This window comes from Bufo gargarizans, chromosome 1 (genome assembly GCF_014858855.1).
Source record: "Bufo gargarizans isolate SCDJY-AF-19 chromosome 1, ASM1485885v1, whole genome shotgun sequence".
Lineage (NCBI taxonomy): Eukaryota > Metazoa > Chordata > Amphibia > Anura > Bufonidae > Bufo > Bufo gargarizans.
This window is the reverse complement of record NC_058080.1, coordinates 553,491,567-553,516,190: the sequence shown is the minus strand read 5'-3', so window position 1 is coordinate 553,516,190 and position 24,624 is coordinate 553,491,567. Positions and strand designations below refer to the sequence as shown.

The window sequence follows — 24,624 nt, the reverse complement described above, 5'->3', positions numbered from 1 at the left end:
ATGGAAAACGGTTCAGTATGAATTGTATTTTATTCATTTAAATTCCTGCTCATTCTGGGCTGTAAAGTCAAGTAGGCGGTCCTGTCAGTGACTGACAGCTCTCTCTGTATACACAGTCATAGAGGGAAGTCTGTCAATCACTGATAGGACCGTCTCCTGGACTTCAAAGCCCAGAATGAGCAGGAATTTAAATGTATAAAATATAAGTAATACTGAATTGTTTCCCATTAAAACTATATATATATATATATATATATATATCTTTCTGCTCAGCTCCTTCTGCTCTATACCATGGTGCCATTAGCTTACGATGCATTTTTGTACCCCCTTTTAAGGGCTCATGCACATGAACGTACAAACCGGATTCCCAAAAAGTTGGGACACTAAACAAATTGTGAATAAAAACTGAATGCAATGATGTGGAGATGGCAAATGTCAATATTTTATTTGTAATAGAACGTAGATGACAGATCAAACGTTTAATCTGAGTAAATGTATCATTTTAAAGGAAAAATACGTTGATTCAAATTTTCACGGTGTCAACAAATCCCCAAAAAGTTGGGACAAGTAGCAATAAGAGGCTGGAAAAAGTAAATTTGAGCATAACGAAGAGCTGGAAGACCAATTAACACTAATTAGGTCAATTTATACATAATACAAAATACATGATTGGGTATAAAAAAGAGCTTCTCAGAGTGGCAGTGTCTCTCAGAAGCCAAGATGGGTAGAGGATCACTAATTCCCACAATGTTGCGCAGAAAGATAGTGGAGCAATATCAGAAAGGTGTTACCCAGCGAAAAATTGCAAAGACTTTGTGTAATGCAAGGCACCAACAAACAGACCAGTGATGAAAGCAAAAATGTGTTTATTCACCAGAAACATAAACGTCCAGGACACTTGCTGGTAACAGGGAATAATAACAAAAAAACAGGCAAGGAGATTCCAGGAATAGTCCCAACCAGTGCTGAATGATGCTGTGCACTTGGCAGTCGAGTCACTTCAGATCTTGGGTCCGCTGTAAGGACAAAGTTCCTGGCAGTCTTCAGTCACTAGGAGTTGTGACCTATACCTGGTTGAGGGAAAATAACAGTGGGCACTGATCACCCTGAGAGACCTCCTTTTAAATGCCTGCTGACCAAGGCCTAAGGCAATCACAAGTTGATTAACCCATGGCTGGCTCCCTAATCCACTTTGCTCTTGTGAGTCAGTATAATATGCGCCACTGGTCGACGAAGTGCATAAGAAGCGCGTACTCGCGACCGTGTATCCCTTTGCGAACCTGCCCTCGTGCGTACGCACGGACGCATGATTGACTCAGCGCGAGTATGCGAGCGCGTGGACCCAGATGCGCAAACGGAAGTCGCAGGAGACACCGGAGACAACCCTGGCCGCGGCGTCTTGTCACTCGCCTGGCCACTCTGTCCCCGGGACTCCTACGGTCCTCCCCTCCGATGTCCACGCGAACGCATCTCCGCACTGGCTCGCAAAGGGGTCAGCGCTGGTGCATCAGAGACACGCATAACCTGTCCCGCAACTCCACGAGGACCCCTCTTGGTTCCCCTGGAGTGCAAAGCAGGTGAGGATCTTACATTACCCCCCCCCCCCTCGAGGAGGCGGCTCTGAAGACTCCAAGCAAGCTTTCCCCGGATTATCCCGGTGAAAGGCTGCCACCAACTCATCCGCATGCACCTGGCGAGCAGGTATCCAACATCTCTCCTCTGGACCAAAACCCTTCCAGTCCACCAAGTATTAAAGAGACCTTTGGACAAAACGAGAGTCCAAAATTCTGTTCACTTCGAACTCCGGTACCCCTTGGACCTCCAGCGGGGATGGGGTCTGAATGAAGGGAGCGGAGTCGGCTGCCGATTTGAGAAGTGAAACATGAAAGGTGTTCACTCCTCGGATCGACGGTGGAAGAGCAACCTTGTACGTAACTCGGTTGATCTTTTGTGTCACTGGGTATGGGCCAATGAATCGAGGACCCAACTTGGAAGATGGCTGACGCAGCGGAATGTTCCGGGTGGAGACCCACACCTGATCTCCCACCTTAAACTTTTGCTCTACGGTGCGATGACGATCAGCAAATTTCTTCTGTTGCGCCACCGCACTGCGGAGATTCCGCTGGGCCGACGACCAAATGGGACACCTATCCTTGAACCACTGATCCACCACCGGTGAGTCAGTGGAGGGTCCGGCCAAAGAAGAGAGTCTTGGATCCCTGCCCCCCACGCACCTGAACGGAGACATCTTAGTGGAAGCATGCTCAGAGTTATTATAAGCCACCTCCGCAAAGGGTAGATACGCTGCCCATTCCTCCTGGCAGTCTGACACGAAGCACCGGAGATATTGCTCCAGGGTCTGGTTAGTCCTTTCCGTCTGACCGTTGGTCTCTGGGTGAAAACCAGAAGAAAAAGACAAATTAATACCCAATCGGGAGCAGAAAGAACGCCAGAAGCGGGAGATGAATTGCACTCCTCTGTCTGAAACAATGTCATCCGGCGCTCCGTGTAATCGAAAGACATGATTCAAGAACAGATCTGCCAATTCTCTGGCCGAGGGCAATCCAGGGAGTGGGATAAAATGGGCCATTTTACTAAAACGGTCCACCACTACCCAGATTACCGTACTTCCAGAGGACCTTGGCAAATCTGTGATGAAATCCATGGAAATGTGAGTCCATGGAGCCTGGGGAATAGGTAGTGGGAGTAAAGTCCCAGAAGGGGCAGACCGAGACGGTTTACATCTGGCGCAAACAGTACATGCCTGGATATAGGCCTTAACATCCACGGACATGTTGGGCCACCACACGTGACGTTTAACAAGGGCAAGTGTTTTTTTAACACCCAAATGCCCGGCAGACTTTGAGTCATGAAGCTGTCGGATGACCTCCAATCGAAGGTTAATGGGTACGAACCATCGACCCTCGGGTTTGTCAGGTGGACTCTCTGCCTGTGAGGGCTCAAGAAGAGAGGACAAGTCCTCCATTACTTCTGCGGCCCCCAGGGCAGCAAGAAAACATTTAGTTGGGAGAATGGTTTCTGGCTCAGAGTCCAGGACGGAAGCAGCCTCAGGGAAGCAGCGGGACAGGGCATCTGCCTTCACGTTTTTGGAACCTGGTTTATAAGTGAGGCGGAAATTGAAGCGGGTGAAAAACAATGCCCACCTGGCTTGTCGGGAGTTGAGTCTTTTGGCACTCTCTAGATACTCCAAATTTTTGTGGTCAGTGTAAACCGTGATGGGATGTTCTGCACCCTCTAGCCAATGTCTCCACTCTTGAAAAGCCAATCTTACTCCCAGAAGCTCTCTATTGCCGATATCATAATTACACTCGGCTGGAGAGAGCTTCCGAGAGAAGAAGGCACAGGGATGTAACCTCTCGGGGTCCCCAGAATACTGTGAGAGAACTGCCCCTACACCGACCTCTGAGGCATCGACCTCGAGAACAAAAGGTCTGGAGGTGTCTGGATGAGTAAGAATTGGTGCCGTGCAAAAGGCCTGTTTCAGCATCTCAAAGGCTCTGACTGCCTCTCTCGTCCACTTAGAAGGATTAGCTCCCTTCTTAGTGAGGTTGGTGAGAGGTACTACTATCGCAGAAAAATTCTTAATAAACTTGCGGTAGAAGTTGGCAAAGCCTAAGAAACGCTGCAACCCCTTAAGATCCTTAGGTTGAGGCCAATCCAAGACAGCAGAAAGTTTGGATGGGTCCATAGCCAATCCCTTTTCTGAGATAATGTACCCCAGGAAAGGCAACTCCTTCACCTCAAACAGACACTTCTCAAGTTTGGCATAGAGGCGGTTCTCCCTCAGCTTCTGGAAAACCTGACACACGTGTCTCCGATGAGAGACCAGATCCGAGGAGTAGATTAGTATGTCATCTAGATAGACAACAACACATCTATCCAAGAAATCTCTGAGAACATCGTTGATGAACTCCTGGAAGACCGCGGGAGCATTACAGAGACCGAAAGGCATCACGAGATACTCGTAATGCCCGTCTCTGGTATTAAATGCGGTCTTCCATTCGTCACCCTCTCTAATGCGAACTAAATTATAAGCACCCCTTAAATCGAGTTTGGTGAAGACTCGGGCCCCTGCCACCTGAGAAAACAGATCATCAATCAGAGGCAGTGGATACCGATTCTTCACCGTAATCCGATTAAGGGCACGATAATCGATGCAAGGTCTCAAGCCTCCATCCTTCTTCTCCACAAAGAAGAATCCAGCTCCAGCAGGGGAAGTGGATGGACGAATGAAATTCTTCTCAAGGTTCTCTTTAATATACTCCCGCTGAGCCTGAACCTCAGGCCCAGTGAGATTATAAAGATGCCCTCGTGGTGGCATGGTGCCTGGCAACAGGTCTATAGGACAATCATATGACCTGTGGGGAGGTAATACATCAGCCCCCTGAGGACTGAACACATCTCGGAAATTATGATACTGCTGTGGTAAAGTACTTAATACTTCCATGGAGGCTAGTGACAGGTCGGGACGAATGCACTTAGTAAGGCATTCCGTACTCCACTGACAGATAAGACCCGAGCACCAGTCCACTACTGGATTATGGAGCCTTAACCAAGGGAGACCCAAAATCACGGGAGTGGATGGCATGTCAAGGACAAAAAGGCTTAAGGTCTCCCGATGATCAGCCCCCACCGTTACCTGTATTCCCGGAGTCATCCACACTGCACGACCATCTTGAAGAGGGGAACCATCAATCGCGGTCACTGACATGGTGGTTTTCGGCTGGATCGACGGGATGCCAAGTCGACGAACCAAGGTTGAGTCCACAAAATTCCCAGCGGCCCCAGAATCGATTAGTGCTGACAACTCATGGACCTTGTCTTGCCACCGTAAGGATATGGATACCATCACCCGGCTTGGAGGAGGGATAATAGCACCTAGGGGGTTCTCCTCTATGCCCCCTAGGTTCATTCGTTTCCCGCCGGCAGGAGGGGACAGGTTTTAACGAGGTGTCCAGACTTCCCGCAAAATAGGCACAGGCCTTTCTGTTGGCGACGAGCTCGTTCTGCCTGTGTGAGATGGGAGGATCCAACCTCCATTGGCTCTTCGGCCGATTTTAGAGGCCCTGGATGTGGTCGAGAGGATGAAAACCGAGACGACCGTTCCACTCGCCTCTCACGGATTCGCCTGTCGGCATCGATTGCCTGAGAGAGAGCCATTTCCAACGAGAAGGGGGTAGGCAAGGCCAAAAGAAGATCCCGGACCGCATCCGAAAGTCCCAAACGGAAGCGATGGCGTAGGGCTGCGTCGCCCCAGGTGGTGAAAGCTGCCCATCGCCTGAATTCTGCAGCGTATTCTTCAGCTGGGCGGCGGCCTTGTTGAATATGCTCAAGATTGGTCTCTGCGGTGCGAGTACGATCCGGGTCATCGTAAATAACAGCCATAGCCTCGAAGAAGGCATCCACTGACGAAAAAGCTGTATGGTCTTGAGGCAAGTTAAATGCCCAACGTTGGGGGTCTCCACGTAGCAGTGACATTACAATCCCAATTCTCTGCCTGAGAGTGCCAGAAGCCATCGGTCGTAACTGGAAATAAAGGAGACAGGAGTCCCTGAAGTTTAAGAACTCCTGTCGCTCTCCTGTGAAGGGGTCAGGCAGAGGGATCTTAGGTTCTGTTTGATGCCTTGCGATAGTGACGGGTAGTGCTGAGGCTCCCTGGATAAGCTGCTGAACCTCCTCCATCACAGTTGTCAGTTGCTCTTGGATTTGCGCTGCAGCGGCTGCTGGTATATTTGGGCGTCGTTGGAACAGCAGGTTAACGGCTCCCGTTAATTCATTCGGCTGCTGCTGGATCTTGTCCATGGCAACTGTTAGTTGGGCCCACTGTTCTGTAATGCAAGGCACCAACAAACAGACCAGTGATGAAAGCAAAAAGGTGTTTATTCACCAGAAACATAAACGTCCAGGACACTTGCTGGTAACAAGGAATAATAACAAAAAAACAGGCAAGGAGATTCCAGGAATAGTCCCAACCAGTGCTGAATGATGCTGTGCACTTAGCAGTCGAGTCACTCCAGATCTTGGGTCCGCTGTAAGGACAAAGTTCCTGGCAGTCTTCAGTCACTAGGAGTTGTGACCTATACCTGGTTGAGGGAAAATAACAGTGGGCACTGATCACCCTGAGAGACCTCCTTTTAAATGCCTGCTGACCAGTCCCAGGGTGCCAAGTGTCCACTACCATAGGTGAACAAATTGCCCTGCACCTGAGTACAAGGCCTAAGGCAATCACAAGTTGATTAACCCATGGCTGGCTCCCTAATCCACTTTGCTCTTGTGAGTCAGTATAATATGCGCCACTGGTCGACGAAGTGCATAAGAAGCGCGTACTCGCGACCGTGTATCCCTTTGCGAACCTGCCCTCGTGCGTACGCACGGACGCATGATTGACTCAGCGCGAGTATGCGAGCGCGTGGACCCAGATGCGGAAACGGAAGTCGCAGGAGACACCGGAGACAACCCTGGCCGCAGCGTCTTGTCATTCGCCTGGCCACTCTGTCCCCGGGACTCCGACGGTCCTCCCCTCCGATGTCCACGCGAACGCATCTCCGCACTGGCTCGCAAAGGGGTCAGCGCTGGTGCATCAGAGACACGCATAACCTGTCCCGCAACTCCACGAGGACTCCTCTTGGTTCCCCTGGAGTGCAAAGCAGGTGAGGATCTTACACTTTGCATCTATCATCATCAACAGTGCATAACATCATCCGAAGATTCAGAGAATCTGGAACAATCTCTGTGCGTAAGGGTCAAGGCCGTAAAACCATACTGGATGCCCGTGATCTCCGGGCCCTTAAACGACACTGCACCACAAACAGGAATGCTACTGTAAAGGAAATCACAGAATGGGCTCAGGAATACTTCCAGAAACCATTGTCAGTGAACACAATCCACCGTGCCATCCGCCGTTGCCAGCTGAAAACTGTACAGTGCAAAGAAGAAGCCATTTCTAAGCAAGATCCACAAGCTCAGGCGTTTTCACTGGGCCAGGGATCATTTAAAATGGAGTGTGGCAAAATGGAAGACTGTTCTGTGGTCAGACGAGTCACGATTCGAAGTTCTTTTTGGAAATCTGGGACGCCATGTCATCCGGACCAAAGAGGACAAGGACAACCCAAGTTGTTATCAACGCTCAGTTCAGAAGCCTGCATCTCTGATGGTATGGGGTTGCATGAGTGCGTGTGGCATGGGCAGCTTGCATGTCTGGAAAGGCACCATCAATGCAGAAAAATATATTCAGGTTCTAGAACAACATCTGCTCCCATCCAGACGTCATCTCTTTCAGGGAAGACCCTGCATTTTTCAACAAGATAATGCCAGACCACATTCTGCATCAATCACAACATCATGGCTGCGTAGGAGAAGGATCCGGCTACTGAAATGGCCAGTCTGCAGCCCAGATCTTTCACCTATAGAGAACATTTGGCGCATCATAAAGAGGAAGGTGCAACAAAGAAGGCCCAAGACGATTGAACAGTTAGAGGCCTGTATTAGACAAGAATGGGAGAGCATTCCTATTTCTAAACTTGAGAAACTGGTCTCCTCGGTCCCCAGACGTCTGTTGAGTGTTGTAAGAAGAAGGGGAGATGCCACACAGTGGTGAAAATGGCCTTGTCCCAACTTTTTGGGGATTTGTTGACACCATGAAATTCTGATTCAACATATTTTTCCCTTAAAATTGTACATTTTCTCAGTTTAAACTTTTGTTCCGTGATTTATGTTCTATTCTGAATAAAATATTAGAAGTTGGCACCTCCACATCATTGCATTCAGTTTTTATTCACGATTTGTATAGTGTCCCAACTTTTTTGGAATCCGGTTTGTATTTTCTTTCTGTGTCTGCTCCTTTTTTTTTGCGGACCTTATGCGGAACCATTTATTTGGGTACTCCATGTGCATTCCATTTCCGTATGTCCACATGTCCATTCCGCAAAAAAATAGAACCTATTTTATTATTGTCTGCATAACGGACGAGGATAGGACTGTTCTATTAGGAGCAAGATTTTGCACACAGATGCCATCTGTATTTTTTGTGGATCCGTGTTTTGCGGACCGCAAAATACATATGGTCGTGTGCATGAGCCCTAAATCACGTGTCCTCCTCTGCCTAGTTCCACTCCCTATAACCCCATCTGGAAGTCTAAAAACAAACCCTGGTCCAAAAAGTTAATTTGTCTGGATAGTCCTCTATACATTCCATACATTCAAAATGATATAAATGGGTGGTCTCATCAGAACCAGTCATTCCAGCACCCTGGCAAACAGTTGATTTTCCTGGGGGAATGCAAAACCAGCCGGTGATTAAAGCTTAGTAATTAAATGGCAGCTATTCAGAAGTAATGCAAGGAACGGAACAGTGCAGGTTTCCATTGTGGCTCATAGAGAGGACCCACAGGGATTGTCTTTGTGTTTCATATTTTCATAATATACAGTAACTTACATCATTATAAATCTTAAATTGCAGGCCCACTTAAAGCAATCGAAGAAGCTTGTGTGAAGCACAAACATGGAAGCAATAAAGTAAGCAACCATTTTCTGTGCTTTGTTGCTATTCAGAAATGTAATTTTATTTCGATTTATGAATAGTCAAATAGAATGTTTTAAAGCCATTCTCCTGGATTTAAACACTGATGACCTTTCTTTGGCATAGGATGTCAACATTTGATCAGTGTGGCCTAACTCTCCAAGGCCCGCGCCAGTCAGCACAAGCATCACTTCTCCTTCTTTGTTATCACAGACTAAGCCATCGGTGCTTAAGTCATGTAGATGTACTTTAACGAGGTATTCCGGTCTAAAGCATTTTTCCCCCATCAACAGGGTAGATGGTAGATGCTACATAGGTGGGAGTCTGACCACTGGGACATCCACCAACCTCCATCCTCTCGATTTCAAAAATGAGGAACTGCTTTCCTATGTATCCCCTGCCACAAGACAGTGGCTACAAGATGATCGGAAAATCCATGAGCACTGTGCTCAAATATAGCTTTTTAATGGCGGGCTAGGGTGCATGGCCCACTACCTCTCCATTCAAACACTCCCTATCCACAGTTTTAGTGATCGGTGGGGGTTCCAGTGGTCGGACCCCCACCTATTTAGTATTCATCACCTATTCAGTAGATAGGAGATAAATGCTTTTATTATTGATATAATTTACTGTTTTAAAACAACTGACATTGAAACATACTATAGGCCATTAATATTTACCAACCAAAGACTCCAAGGGACCTAATGAATAGTTAAAAATGTTCACTAATCTATACAAAATAAAGGTCCAGCAGTGTTTTGGCTGGGCAGGCCTCTTCTCAGACGCCTGCTATGTAAATATTGCCAGTCTTGCCTCCAGCAAGATATCATCATGTGAAATTCTTAAATAAATAAAGTATTATTCAAGAGTACCTAAATGTTCACTTAGAGTATTTTTTTTTAAGTGTTACAAGTAGCCTGAAAATAAATTTTCTAATATAGTTCATTTATTGATTGTTAAACTTTATCACAAAAATTGGCAGAGGTCTACACAACACATCGCTGCTCCTGCCTGTCCTCACTGCGCTCCGCTGGAACCTCTGCATAGAACAATGGCGCAGGATATCCTGCACTGATGTTCTATGACAGAGAGGGAGGGAGAGGTGACCCCCTCAAGACAGTGCTCACTGCAGCACATATAATACAAATCAGTATCCGTACAACTCATACATGGAGGCCATGTACGGATTCTCTGTGCGTTTCAGGAGGCAGGAACTTTTTAGTGACAAAATCAATAAATAAACTATATTACAAAACTTATTTTAGGCTATTTCTAATAGTTTGAAAAGTGAACGTATAGGTAGACTTTAGCAATACGTAACATAAGCTCATGGAAAATAGAAGGATAATAACCACTTATGTGAAGTATAGAAGTACATGACACAAATTAGAAACATATAGAAGCAATGTCCACAAGGAATCCTTCTAATATCCAGAATGAAAAAGTATCCTGAAATTGTATGATATTTTTTGCATTTTCTGACAGATTTCACCAACTTGGAGAAAACGAAAAGCAAGTGCCTCTTGGAGTGATGGGGAAGGTTGGTTCACATCCATTATTGTAGATTTATTTTTAATAGAATGAGAAGTAAAAGTCCATGCTTTTGAACATATTTCTGTAATCATCAGGTGAAGATGAGGAGACCACGGCAGAGCAGGAAACCAAAGATGGGAACATTGACCACCAAGCTGAACTCACTGATTTACTGCGGGAAGGTAAGAGGATTTCTCTTTTTGGGGGGAGGGTAATTACATTATAGGATGGGCAGATAGAGACCGGGGGCAAGGTAATGGGACTGGGGGAGGAATGGAAGGAGGGACTAGAACAGTTCAGAAGGATAGGTGTAGGGGAAAAAATATACATAAACCTCTTGATTGTATGTATACTAATGCCAGAAGCCTGACTAATAAAACTGGTGAACTGGAATTAGTGATATGTGAGGAGGACTATGACATAGTGGGAATAACTGAGACATGGCTGGATGATAGTTATGACTGGGCGGTTAATGTACAGGGCTACAGTCTGTTTAGAAAGGATCGCAAAAGCCGGAGAGGAGGAGGGTCTGTCTTTATGTAAAGTCATGTCTAAAGACCACCCTCCGGGAAGATATGAGTGAGGAACATGAACATGTAGAGTCACTGTGGGTAGAAATACAAAAACAATAAAAAAAAATACTAATAGGAGTTTATTAGAAACCACCTAATATACCAGAGTCCACAGAAAATCTGCTACTAAACGAGATATACAAGGCCGCAAATCATAATGAGGTCGTTATTATAGGGGACTTCAACTACCCAGATATAGACTGGGAAACTGAACCCTGTATATCTCATAAAGGAAACAGGTTCCTGGCAATAACCAAAGACAATTACCTTTCCCAACTGGTTCAGGAACCGACTAGAGGGACGGCCATACTGGACTTAGTACTGACCAATAGACCTGACAGAACAACAGATGTGCAGGTTGGGGGACACCTGGGAAATAGTGACCATAAAGTAATAACCTTCCAATTGTCATTCAAAAGAGTGTTTCTTCAGGGAGAAACAAAAATACCAAACATAGGCCTAACTAACTGGGACAAAGTCCTCAAAAATAAAATTACAGCCACAAAATGGGGTATTTTTAAAAGCATCCTGAAATCTAATTTTGAGATGTACATACCTTATGGGAATAAAAGGTTAAGGAACAAGAAAAAAACAATGTGGATAAATAGAACTGTAAAGAAAGCAATAAATAACAAAAAGAAAGCATTTAAATAACTAAAACAGGAGGGTAGCGAGGAAGCACCGAAAAGCTATAAGGAAAAAAATTGAATATGTAAAAACCAAATAAAAGCAGCCAAACTAGAGACCTAGAGATTAATTGCCAAAGAAAGCAAAACTAAACCTAAAATGTTCTTCAATTATATAAATGGTAAAAAGTATAAATCTAAAGGTGTCGGCCCTCTACAGAGTAATGAGGGGGGAGTTGCAAAGAGCGATGAGAAGAAAGCAAAGCTATTAAATATTTTTTTCTCCACTGTATTCACTAAGGAAAATAAACTGTCAGATGAAATGCACAATGTAAAAGTAAATTCCCTATTAAAAGTGCCCTGTCTGACCCAGGAAGAAGTACAGCGGCGTCTTAAAAAGATGAAAATAGACAAATCGCCAGGACCAGATGCCATACACCCCAGTATCCTAAGAGAATTAAGTAATGTCATAGCCAGACCCTTATTTCTGATATTTAAGGACTCTATATTAACAGGGAGTGTTCCACAGGATTGGTGCATAGCAAATGTGGTGCCAATATAAAAAAAAAGGGTCCAAAAACAGAGCGTGGAAACTATTGGCCGGTAAGTTTAACATCTGTTGTGGGTAAATTGTTTGAAGGTTTTCTAAGAGATGCTATCTTGGAGTACCTAAATGAAAATAAGCAAATAACGCTATATCAGCATGGCTTCATGAGGGATCGGTCATGTCAAATCAATTTAATCAGTTTCTATGAGGAGGTTAGTTCTAGACTTGACAGCGGCGAATCAATGGATGTCGTATATCTGGACTTCTCCATTTGACATTGTACCGCATGAAAGGTTAGTATACAAAATGAGAATGCTTGGGCTGGGAGAAAATGTCTGTATGTGGGTAAGTAACTGGCTCAGTAATAGAAAACAGAGGGTGGTTATTAATGGTACACACTCAGATTGGGTCACTGTCACTAGTGGGGTACCACAGGGGTCAGTATTGGGCCCTGTTCTCTTCAATATATTTATTAATGATCTTGTAGAAGGCTTGCACAGTAAAATATAATTTTTTGCAGATGACACTAAACTGTGTAAAGTAATTAACACTAAAGAGGACAATATACTGCTACAGATGGATCTAGATAGATTAGAGGCTTGGGCAGAGAAGTGGCAGATGAGGTTTAACATTGACAAATTTAAGGAATAGTGCAAATCACCCGTACATACTGTCGGGCGGTAGTAATTCAGTTAAGAATTATTATTTATGGTCATAAAAATGATTAACCATAAAAAATTTAAAAATATATACAATCTGTCATAAATTCTTAAAATCATGACCTGGTGAATTGTAGACAAACTAATCGATACAATTCACATCTGAGTCCGACTATTTCCTCAGATAAATAAGTTCTTTTAACGTGAGATGACGTTAATGATAAAAATGTAGTCCTACATTATACAATAATACACAGGTATTATAAAAATATGCAGATTTATTGGTTACAAGATTATAAACATAAATAAGTAAATAAACACAATGATACATGCAAATGAATATACAGTACAGACCAAAAATTTGGACACACCTTCTCATTCAAAGAGTTTTCTTTATTTTCATGACTATGAAAATTGTAGATTCACACTGAAGGCATCAAAACTATGAATTAACACATGTGGAACTATATACATAACAAAAAAGTGTGAAACAACTGAAAATATGCAATATTCTAGGTTCTTCAAAGTAGCCACCTTTTGCTTTGATTACTGCTTTGCACACTCTTGGCATTCTCTTGATGAGCTTCAAGAGGTAGTCACCTGAAATGGTTTTCACTTCATAGGTGTGCCCTGTCAGGTTTAATAAATGGGATTTCTTGCCTTATAAATGGGGTTGGAACCATCAGTTGCGTTGTGGAGAAGTCAGGTGGATACACAGCTGATAGTCCTACTGAATAGACTGTTAGAATTTGTATTATGGCAAGAAAAAAGCAGCTAAGTAAAGAAAAACGAGTGGCCATCATTACTTTAAGAAATGAAGGTCAGTCAGTCCGAAAAATTGGGAAAACTTTGAGTGTCCCCAAGTGCAGTCACAAAAACCATCAAGCGCTACAAAGAAACTGGCTCACATACGGACCGCCCCAGGAAAGGAAGACCAAGAGTCACCTCCAGGGGCGGATTAAGTGTATGATAGACCCGGGGCTGTCTACCCAACTCGGGCCCCTCCCTCCATTTTAAGTCTACGTTTTTTTTCTGTATAAAGAGGCTGCGGTGCTTTGTGAGCGCCACTGTCTCTTCCTTGGCCATATGACATCACATTCATTAGTCACGTGGCCTAGGTGCCGCTCTGTCCCATCTGAGTGATTGTGGCTGAGCTGCAATACCAAGCGCAGTGCTATCAAATGGGCAGTGCTGTGCTTGGTAAGGAGATAAGAGGCTGCGACGCTCGCTGGAACATCGCAGTCTCCTCAAACAGCGGATTGGTGGAGAAGATGAGACGCAGGTCACAGTAGTGAGTAAGCTCTACTATACGGCAATACAGCAGCACATAGCTGTTACATCCAGTGACTTCTCCTGTCATGTAGATCTTCTCTTTCCTCTTCTCCTCCGTTTGACCCAGACCGACATGACAAATTCTTTCAGCCGCATCTCGTCTCTACAGAGTTTGTTACACAGATATGTTAGATTTCTCATAATTGGGGTCATTTATCAAACTGGTGTAAAGTACAAGTGGCTTAGTTGCCCATAGCAACCAGTTTCCACCTTTCATTTTCCAGAGGAGCTGTCAAAAATGAAAGGTGGAATCTGGTTGCTATGGGCTACTAAGCCAGTTCTACTTTACACCAGTCTGCTAAATTGTTCCAAAGGTCCCTATAGTGTCTACAGCAGTTATAATGTCCCCTGGAGTGCCCCTAGTAATAATAACACCCTATATTTTGCTTTAGGTAATAATGCCTGTATAGTGTCCCCAAAAATAATGCCCCCTAATAGCAACTCCCCCACACTACTCCCATATAGTAATTTCCCCCACACTGCCCCATATAGTAATTTTCCTCACACTGTCCCCATGTAGTAATTTCCCTCACACTGCCCCACATAGTAATTTACCCCACACTGTCCCCATGTAGTAATTTTCCCCACACTACCCCCATATAGTAATTTCGCCCACAACTGTCCCAATGTAGTAATTTCCCCCACACTGCCCAGTATACTAATTTCCCCCACACTGTTTCCCATGTAGTAGTTTTCCCCACAAAGTAATTTGCCCCCACACTGCCCCATCAAGTAATAACCCCCCAAATTGCACCATTAAGTAATTTGCCCCCGACACTGCCCCCATAAAGTAATTCGCCCCCACACTGCCCTACATTAGGTAATTTGCCCCCACACTACCCTTCATTAAGTAATTTTCCCCCACACTGCCCCCAATTAAGTAATTTGCCCTCACACTACCCTTCATTAAGTAATTTCCCCCCACACTGCCTCCAATTAAGTAATTTGCCCTCACACAAACACAAAAAAAGGCTAATACTATACTTATCTGTGTCAGGAATGGTGAGGCAGGCGCGCGTATATCAAAGCCCTGCGCGCAACACTATACATGTGCGTGATGACATCATCACGCACGCCGCTCAATGACTTCACCACGCACACAATGCTTTTACCACCAGATAGGCCACAGGCCTACTAGGCCTGAAGCCTATGGTGGTGATAGGTGGCGGGGTAGGGAACTATGTGGTCCTGTGCCCCGCCGCAGTATGTGGGCGTTCGGGTCGGTGTTTGGCCCCCCAGCGATGCCGGGCCCGGGGCTGGCGACCCAAAAGCCCCAATTATAATCCGCCACTGGTCACCTCTGCTGCGGAGGTTAAGTTCATCCGAGTCCCCAGCCTCAGAAATCACAGGTTAACAGCAGCTCAGATTAGAGACCAGGTCAATGCCACACAGGGTTCTAGCAGCAGACACATCTCTAGAACAACTGTTAAGAGGAGACTGTGTGAATCAGGCCTTCATGGTAGAATACCTGTTAGGAAACCACTGCTAAGGACAGGCAACAAGCAGAAGAGACTTGTTTGGGCTAAAGAACACAAGGAATGGACATTAGACCAGTGAAAATCTGTGCTTTGGTCTGATGAGTCCAAATTTGAGATCTTTGGTTCCAACCACCGTGTTTTTGTGCGACGCAGAAAAGGTGAACGGATGGACTCTACATGCCTGGTTCCCACTGTGAAGCATGGAGGAGGAGGTATGATGGTGCTTTGCTGGTGACACTGTTGGGGATTTATTCAAAATTGAAGGCATACTGAACCAGCATGGCTACCACAGCATCTTGCAGCGGCATGCTATTCCATCTGGTTTGCGTTTAGTTGGACCATCATTTATTTTTCAACAGGACAATGACCCCAAACACACCTCCAGGCTGTGTAAGGGCTATTTGACCATGAAGGAGAGTGATGGGGTGCTGCGCCAGATGACCTGGCCTCCACAGTCACCGGACCTGAACCCAATCGAGATGGTTTGGGGTGAGCTGGACCGCAGAGTGAAGGCAAAAGGGCCAACAAGTGCTAAGCATCTCTGGGAACTCCTTCAAGACTGTTGGAAGACCATTTCAGGTGACTACCTATTGAAGCTCATCAAGAGAATGCCAAGAGTGTGCAAAGCAGTAATCAAAGCAAAAGGTGGCTACTTTGAAGAACCTAGAATATGACATATTTTCAGTTGTTTCACACTTTTTTTGTTATGTATATACTTCCACATGTGTTAATTCATAGTTTTGATGCCTTCAGTGTGAATCTACAATTGTCATAGTCATGAAAATAAAGAAAACTCTTTGAATGAGAAGGTGTGTCCAAATTTTTGGTCTGTACTGTATATTCATTTGCATGTATCATTGTGTTTATTTACTTATTTATGTTTATAATCTTGTAACCAATAAATCTGCATATTTTTATAATACCTGTGTATTATTGTATAATGTAGGACTACATTTTTATCATTAACGTCATCTCACGTTAAAAGAACTTATTTATCTGAGGAAATAGTCGGACTCAGATGTGAATTGTATCGATTAGTTTGTCTACAATTCACCAGGTCATGATTTTAAGAATTTATGACAGATTTTATATATTTTTAAAATTTTTATGGTTAATAATTTTTATGACCATAAATAATAATTCTTAACTGAATTACTACCGCCCGACAGTATGTACGGGTGATTTGCACTATTCCTTAAATTTGATGATTAAATTTAATATAAAGCATTACAAGCTTAACAATACATGTGAGTGGAAATAACTTGTCACATTATAACAAAGCTATTATTAGATTCGGATATCAAAATAGGAACATAAGTTATATATATTTTACTTCTGTTTAGAGAAAACCTCATGATATCAGGATGGGCATGTCTAATCCTAGACATCAATATGGAATGCTAAATACATTCTGCCCCCTTCTAACTAACTACACATCACATGACTTCCAGAATGGGCAAATCCATTCAAGGATATAACTTAGAAGAGATAACTGTATCCTTCCGCCCCATCCTGGATTATTTTCACACATATAACTTTGGTAAGACTATTAACACAATTAACAGGAATCTAGGATCTTTTCTAGACTATATCTTAAATGGGAAGGACTTGAAACAAATCTTTCTTGTGGGAATCCATCACTTAGCTTGGCGAAGAATGTTCTATCAATATATATATATATATATATATAAGCAATCATTTAATGCTTTGCTTGATTATGAGTCTTGATTCTTCTGCAGGTAGAATGAAACCTCACAATATCCTATGACTACATCTCAATATAAAGATGGTCAATTAATTTATTTATTTATTCGCCAATCTAGATGGTATAATTTCATCCACACTATCTAATTAGTCTTAATAAAATGAAATATCATTCTCTGTGTCTCTTACCAAGTCCTAGTAGGAATCTTACTTCTGCTAGGAAAGCTGGGTGGTCCATCATAGCTCATCTCACCATGGCTTTCATCTTGATAGACCCTTCTAGAGACCTCAACTTCTCTCTCTCTTTGTGTGGTTTATGACCACAAACTTATCAGTTAGACACACCTTCCTACTTTGGAACTTTCCAATCATTGTCGGATGGGCGTGACTATTGATAAGAAATATGACATTATAACCTTACCTAGAATGCGCTTTTGCTACTGTTGTAATGTCACCTACTCATACCTAGGTAGCACATCAGTAGGACATATATATATGTCCTACTGATTGTCTAATGCTAAGGACTAACTAAGGCTCATTAAATGAATACATACATATTATATATTTTGCTTCATTAATAAATACCTAATTGTATAGGTAATTGTCACCAGCTGCTTCTTATCTTATCTTACCTCCCATCATAAATTTATAAGTAGCCAAGGAGGCTTCTTCTCAGACTGGTACATTCATGAGAAGAATAACACTAAAGAGCAGAAACCTTTGTGCGACGTTACTTTGGCCTACTTAAGACATACAAAATTGTAAATATAGTCGAGCATGGCTCTTAAAGGCAATGAACATCCATCTTGACTAAAATAATTGGCTATCAATGCATTTACCTATGAAAAGGCACAATAATACTAAATGGTAAAACACTTGGTAACACTGACATGGAAAAAGACCTAGGAATTTTAATAAACAGCAAACTAAGCTGTACAAAACAGTGTCAGGTAGCTGCTGCCAAGGCCAATAAGATAATGGGTTGCATCAAAAGGGTCATAGATGCCCGTGATGAGAACATAGTCCTACCACTTTACAAATCACTAGTTAGACCACACATGCAGTACTGTGTGCAGTTTTGGGCTCCTGTGAACAAGACAGACATAGCAGAGCTGGAGAGGGTGCAGATGAGGGCAACTAAAGTAATAATGGGAATGGGGCAACTACAGTACCCTGAAAGATTATCAACATTAGGGTTAATAACTTTAGAAAAAAGACAACTGAGGGGAGATCTAATTACTATGTATTAATATATCAGCGGTCAGTACAGAGATCTCTCCCATCATCCATTTTCACCCCAGGACTGTGACTATGACAAGGGGACATCCTCTGCATCTGGAGGAAAGAAGGTTCGTACACAAACATAGAAGAGGATTCTTTACGGTAAGAGCAGTGAGACTATGGAGCTCTCTGCCTGAGGAGTTGGTGATGGTGAGTTTACTAAAAGAGTTCAAGAGGGGCCTGGATATTTTTCTGGAGTGTTATAATATTACAGGCTATAGGTACTAGAGAGGGGTTGTTGATCCAGGGAGTTATTCTGATTACCTGATTGGAGTCGGGAAGGATTTTTTCCCCCTTAAGTGGGGAAAATTGGCTACCTCACAGTTTTTTTTTTTCCTTCCTCTGGATCAACTTGCAGGATAACAGGCCAAACTGGATGGACAAATGTCTTTTTTTCGGCCTTATAAACTATGTTACTATGTAATGGTAGTGCAAGACTGGAAAATTTTGTCACAGTGATATAGCTGAGGCAGTGTAACCGAAGTCTTCTTATCACATCAGCTCAAACATAATAGGATAGATGTATAAAATCTTGTGTAAGGAGGAATTGCCCATGGTAAGCAGTAAAAGTTCAGTTCTCATTTTTCTAAGACGGTTTAGCAAAATGAAACACGCAACCTTGCTACTGTGGGAAACTTCTTCAGTTTTCATTTGGTCGCTGCTAAAAAGAATCCTGTGTGGCTATTATGGACTAGGCAGATGTCACATTGTACAACACATAAAATTAGTATAAACCATTTCACCTAAGTATAGTTTTCTTAAACATAGACAGGTGGGGCCTTTCTCATTACTAATAGAACAGCCAAAGCCAGAAGTGGATTCAAAAGGAAGGGGAAATGTACAACTTTGGTGGTAATGTTTTTATTATTTACCGTAAAATCTATTTCTCTTCCGTTCATGGGGGGGGGGGGGGGGAAACAGGCTTGACCATGGGTATAGCTGCTGCCACTAGGAGGCGGACACTAAGCACAAAAGTGTGAGCTCCTCCCTTTAGCTATGCCCTTCCTACAGGGACTAAGCTAAAACAGTTAGTGCAAAAGCAGTAGAAGAAGCAAGAACAAACAGGAAAACCAATGTACAAACCCAGAACCACGTAGGCCATTAGAGATTCTTAAAAGAGAGAACGAGTGGGATCTGTGTCCCCCAATGAACGAAAGATCTATTTTTCTCATCCGTATCATTTGGGGACACAGGCTTGACCATGGGACGTTACAGAGCAGTCCGAAAGGTGGGCAATAAACAAGAACCCCTCCTGTCAATTAAAGAACAGCCGTCTGCAAAACTTTTCGCCAAAGGTGTGTACTCTGTAATGCTTTAAAAAAGTGTGCAAAGGCGACCAGGTAGCCACCTTGCATAACTGAAGGGCCGAAGCCTCATGATGCATTACCCAAGAGGCCCCTACTGCCCGAGCAGAATATGCAGTAACTAAAAGTGTGGGGCCCAGTCACTGATGCCGTATGCCTCCACAATGGCCAAACTATTTCATCGGGAAATGGGGGCTTTGAACGCAGCCAACCCTTGTCTCTGCCCCTCTGGAATGACGAACAGTGAATCCGTCCATTGGAAAGATGACATCTGAGATAGATAGATACGAACAGCCTGTACCAAATCCAGAGTGTGAAGTGACTGCTCACGATGATGATACGGGGCAGGACAAAAGGAAGGAAGAATGATATCTTCATTGAGATGGAATGCCGACACAACCTTCGGAAGTAAGGACTGAACAGGGCGAAGTACTACCTTGTCCTGATGGAACATCAGGAAGGGCGACCGACAGGAAAGTTCCGACACCCTACGGATGAAAGTGATGGCCACTAAAAAGGCCACCTTGTAGGACAGGAAGCGAAGGGACACCTGCTGCAAAGGCTCAAACGAGGATGACTGAAGAGTGCTGAGCACAAGATTAAGGTCCCAAGGATTCAACGAAGGGCGGTAAGGGGGCACAGTGTGTGCAACCTCCTGCAGAAAGTTCAGAACCGCAGAAAGAGAAGCCAAGTTCCGCTGAAAAAAAATTGAAAGAGCCGAAACTTGCCCCTTGAGGTAACTGAGAGCCAGTCCTAAGTCCATGCCCGACAGCAGGAAGGACAAGAGTCGCAGCAGTGAAAAATTAATGGGGGACAGCTGGTGACGTTCGCACCAACTAAAGTAGGACTTCCAGGTCCGGTGATAGATCCGTGAGGACGATGGTTTCGTGGCACGAATCATGGTCTAGACAACAGCGTCTGAGAAACCCCAAGCCCTTAGTACCTCGGCTTCAACAGCAATGTCGTTAAATGTAGAGACTTTAAATTCGGGTGGAAGATCGGTCCCTGCGAAAAGAGGTCCTCCCGAGGGGGAAGACGCCAGGGTTCGTCGACAAGGAAGGAGACTAGGGATGCGGGCCACACTCGGCGTGGCCAATCCAGGGCCACGAGAATGACGGGCAGACCTTCGGATCAGACTTTCCAGAGAAGACGAGGAATGAGAGGAAGAGGAGGGAAAATATAAGGAAACAGTGAACTGACTCCATGGAATCATGAGAGTGTCGTACGCCAAGGCCAGGGGATCCTTGGACCGCACAACGAAGTTCTCGACCTTGTGGTTGAAGCAAGAAGCCATGAGATCCACGTCCGGTCGACCCCACCGCTTGCAGATCGCTAGAAAAACCTGCGGGTGAAGAGCCCATTCGCCGGGATCGAGACACTCCTGGCTGAAAAAATTGGCGATCCAGTTGTTGACGCCTGGGATGTGAACTGGCAATAGCGCTGGGACATGGGTCTCTGCACATCTGAGAATCAGCGCTGTTTCTGCCATGGATGCCGGGCTCCGAGTGCCGCCCTGGTGGTTGAGGTAGTCCACTGCCGTAGAATTGTTGGACTGAACCCGAATCGGACATCCCCGGAGGTGGTCGGTCCAATGAAGCAGAGAGAGATGAATCGCCCTCAGTTCCAGGATGTTGATGGGAAGGGAGCGTTCCTCTTGTGTCCACGTTCCCTGAACAGAGAGATTTTCCAATTCTCCCTCCCCCCAGCCCCGGAGGCTGGCATCCATTGTCAACAACGTCCAGCGGAGGGGAAGGAAAGAGCGACTCAACATCAGCATTGGGGAAACCAACCACCATTTGAGGGCCCGGCGGGTTGGAGTCGGGAGACGTACAAGCCGATCCAGGGAGGCTGGGGATCGGTCCCAATGGGTTAGAATGTCCCGCAGAAGAGTCCTGGTATGGAACTGAGAATAGGGAACGGCTTCAAAGGCAGAGACCATGTGACCCAGAACCCTCATGCAGAGATGAATGGGGAGAGGACAGGGCCACAACAATGGAAGAATCTGAAGCCGGAGAGTGGATAGTTTCTCCGGGGGCAAGAATACCTTGGCCTGAAGAGTGTCTAATAACATGCCCAGAAAAGTCAGTCGCTGAGATGCATGTAAGACATGACTTTGGTCGGTTCAGAACCCATCCGAATTGTTCCAGGGTGTCCAGGACGATGCGCAGGCTGTCCGCCGTTTCCCGGAACGACTGACCCTTTACCAGGATATCGTCCAAGTATGGGATTGCTTCTAGTCCCCGGGCATGAAGCAGAGCCATGATCGAGGCCAGAAGCTTTGTAAAGACTCTGGGAGCTGTGGCCAGACCGAACGGGAGAGCCCCAGACTGGTAGTAAAAAGGACCCACTGCGAATCAGAGAAATTTCTGGTTGATACAAATGGGGACATGCAGGTAAGTGTCCCTCATGTCTATCGAGGCCAGGAACTCCTCCAGTTCCATGGACGCTATAACCAAAATAAGTCCATCCGGAAGCGGCGGAGTCGAAGAAAGCGGTTGAGGTCCAGGATGGGACGGAATGTGCCCTCCTTTTTGGGGACCACAAAGAAATTGGAGTAGAATCCGTGAAAACGGTCTTGCGCAGGAACCGGGACAATCACTTCCTGCCGCAGAAGCGTGAGAATTGCCTGAAAAAAGTAATGGGAGAAGGAGGGAGAGGTCGAGGGAGACGAGCGCAAAAACATGGAGGAGGAGGGGAGCGGAACTCCAGCTTGTAACCCTCTGAGATGACCTCTCTCACTCAGGCATCCGAGACTTGACCTAGCCGGACATGACAGAATAGATGAAGGCGGCGGGAAGACTTGGGGTTAAAGGACTTGGAGCCCTGTTGGCGGGGACGCCAGAAAGGGCGAGGTTTGGAGGGAGGCTTGCGCTTCAGATTTTGGGTAGCCTTGTCGGCTGGCCATTTAGGGCTGGAGAAAGTCCGAAAGGGACAATAAAGAGGCCTACACTTTTTCGATCTAGGCAGCCCCACAGCCCGGAGCCTGACTCCTGTAGATGCTGAAAGAAATAAAAAAACAGGACCCTCCATGGTGAAGGATTGCCCAGCAGTGCGGACCGCCATACCCCCCCTAAAAGGGATCTCCAACAAGAGTGACCTCCATTTAGCCTACGGTGACAAGGATACAGACTTGATAAAGGTGTCTGCGTACCCCGAAACGCATCGTCTTTGCTAACCAAAAAATAGAAAAATACTTTGTATCCTCAACTGGGTTGTGAATTGCGCCTTGTGTCCATCCGCTCACCGCACTAACCAAGTGCAGACGAGCTCCCCCCCATATACCACAATACGCACTAAAGTGGCGGCTTGGCTCCCGCCCATGGTCAACTTGGACGATATTCGGCTGCACCAACCCAGATCACCAGAATTGTACTACACAAAGTGCAACCAAACCAAGGTGAGTAGCAACCACTCACCCTGGCTAGGAGCAGATAACAATTATCTTGTCCACCACCACCTATGAGCGCCTTCTCCTCTTTTTCTTTGGCCATTTAATCAAGGCTCTTTTTGAGGCATTATCTGCCCCCCAATAGGAGGGCCAAAGGGCCGTTTGTCTGCTCTCACTAAGAGAGCAGGCGAGCGGGCCATAAGTCTGGCCACGTCTAGAGAGGCTTCACAAACGTGAGAGCTGGCCTGGGAGAGCTGCAGGGCGATATCAGAAAGTTCTTCCAGGTGGTCGCCAGAGGAGAGGCCCTGGTGTAGTTTGTTTGCCCACTCACCCATTCTTTCTCACCCATGTAGAGGCAAAGACTGGACATAGTGCTGTGCCCACTGCTTCAAAGGACGACTTTGCAAAGGATTCAGATTTTTTTTATCCCTGTGGTCGGAAAAGGAACCCCCATCCGCCATAGGCAAGGTGGTATGTTTTGCCAAACGGGAGGGTCCACCATAGAAGAGGACGACCATTTCTTTGTCAAATCCTCCGGAAAGGGGTATAGGACGTCTAAGCATTTTGGCAAGGTAAAACGCCTGTCAGCTAAATTCCATTCTTTGGAAAGAGAGGAATCCAATTCCTGGTGGTTGGGGAAACATATTGGCGATCGGCGGGACTGCCTGAAGGAAAAGCTGGCGCCGGCTGATGAGGGTGCAGGGTCTTTAACTTGTAAGGTTTCTATTACCGCTGAAACAAGGATGTCTACCATAGTGGACAGTTTGGAAGACTGGTCCTCAGGAGAGACAAAGTCAGCATCTGAACCTTTTTCCTCGGAGTATGCCTCTTCCGGGGAGAACACATCAGAGCGAGACTCTCTGGGAGGTGGCGGTGAGACAGAAGAAACAGGGGACGCAGACACCCTTCTGGAGGAGGGTAGCCTGGCCCGTTTTGCAGGGCGACCATGATAGGAATTAGCCACAGGATCCCCAGAGTCAGACTGATCAGAGGACTGCCTTGCGGACAAATGCCCCAGAATTTCCACGATGGCTTTGTTGGTATGGGAGACGTCCTCTACCATCTTTGACAGGGAATGCGCCCACTCTGGTTCTGCCATGGGTTGGGCAGGAGGGGCGACTTGGTCAGGGTCAGAGCCACTTGGCGGTGGGGCAGAGCACGAAGAGCAGAAGGGATCCAACTGACCGCATGGGAATTTTGAGCGACAAGAAGCACAGGCAAAATGGCGCACAGAAGTTGCCGCCTGTTTTGGGGCCTGGGGTCTGGGCTCGAACATAGTAACTGCCCTCTAGTGACAAGTAGAGAATGAGAGGAGTAGGCTAGACCCTGTAGGAAGGGGGAGGGGAAGTAGCTTACCCGGCCTGTGTCCCTCAATGTAGTTTGTCCAAACGAAGAGAGGATGAGTGCCAGAGTTCCTTTTGTGGGCGGAGCACAGGGAAAATGGCGCCAGAAATTTGTGCCAGAAGGATGAGGAGTGGGTGGAGGAGCAGGGAAAAACTCATGCCCTGCCCCCATGAAAGCATATCGGCCCCCGGCGAACACATGGATCCATCTCGTCCCCAGGGGGAGGAAGGAACACCAGCCGTGTTAAGGAGGCTCCCCAACTTTCTCCCCCTCCAAGCCACAACATGCCCCGGCCAAAAGGAGAAGTTGGCTGGGAG

At 45.6% G+C, this 24,624-nt stretch overlaps 1 protein-coding gene across 1 annotated transcript in view; it reads left to right on the top strand.

The window, feature by feature from the left end:
- EP400 (E1A binding protein p400) overlaps positions 1-24,624 on the top strand; it is a 174,108-nt gene that overhangs the window by 56,126 nt on the left and 93,358 nt on the right. Inside the window, 3 exon segments of the mRNA XM_044275617.1 lie at positions 8,480-8,535; positions 10,025-10,079; positions 10,168-10,254. Of these exon segments, the coding sequence (XP_044131552.1) occupies positions 8,480-8,535; positions 10,025-10,079; positions 10,168-10,254 (198 nt within the window).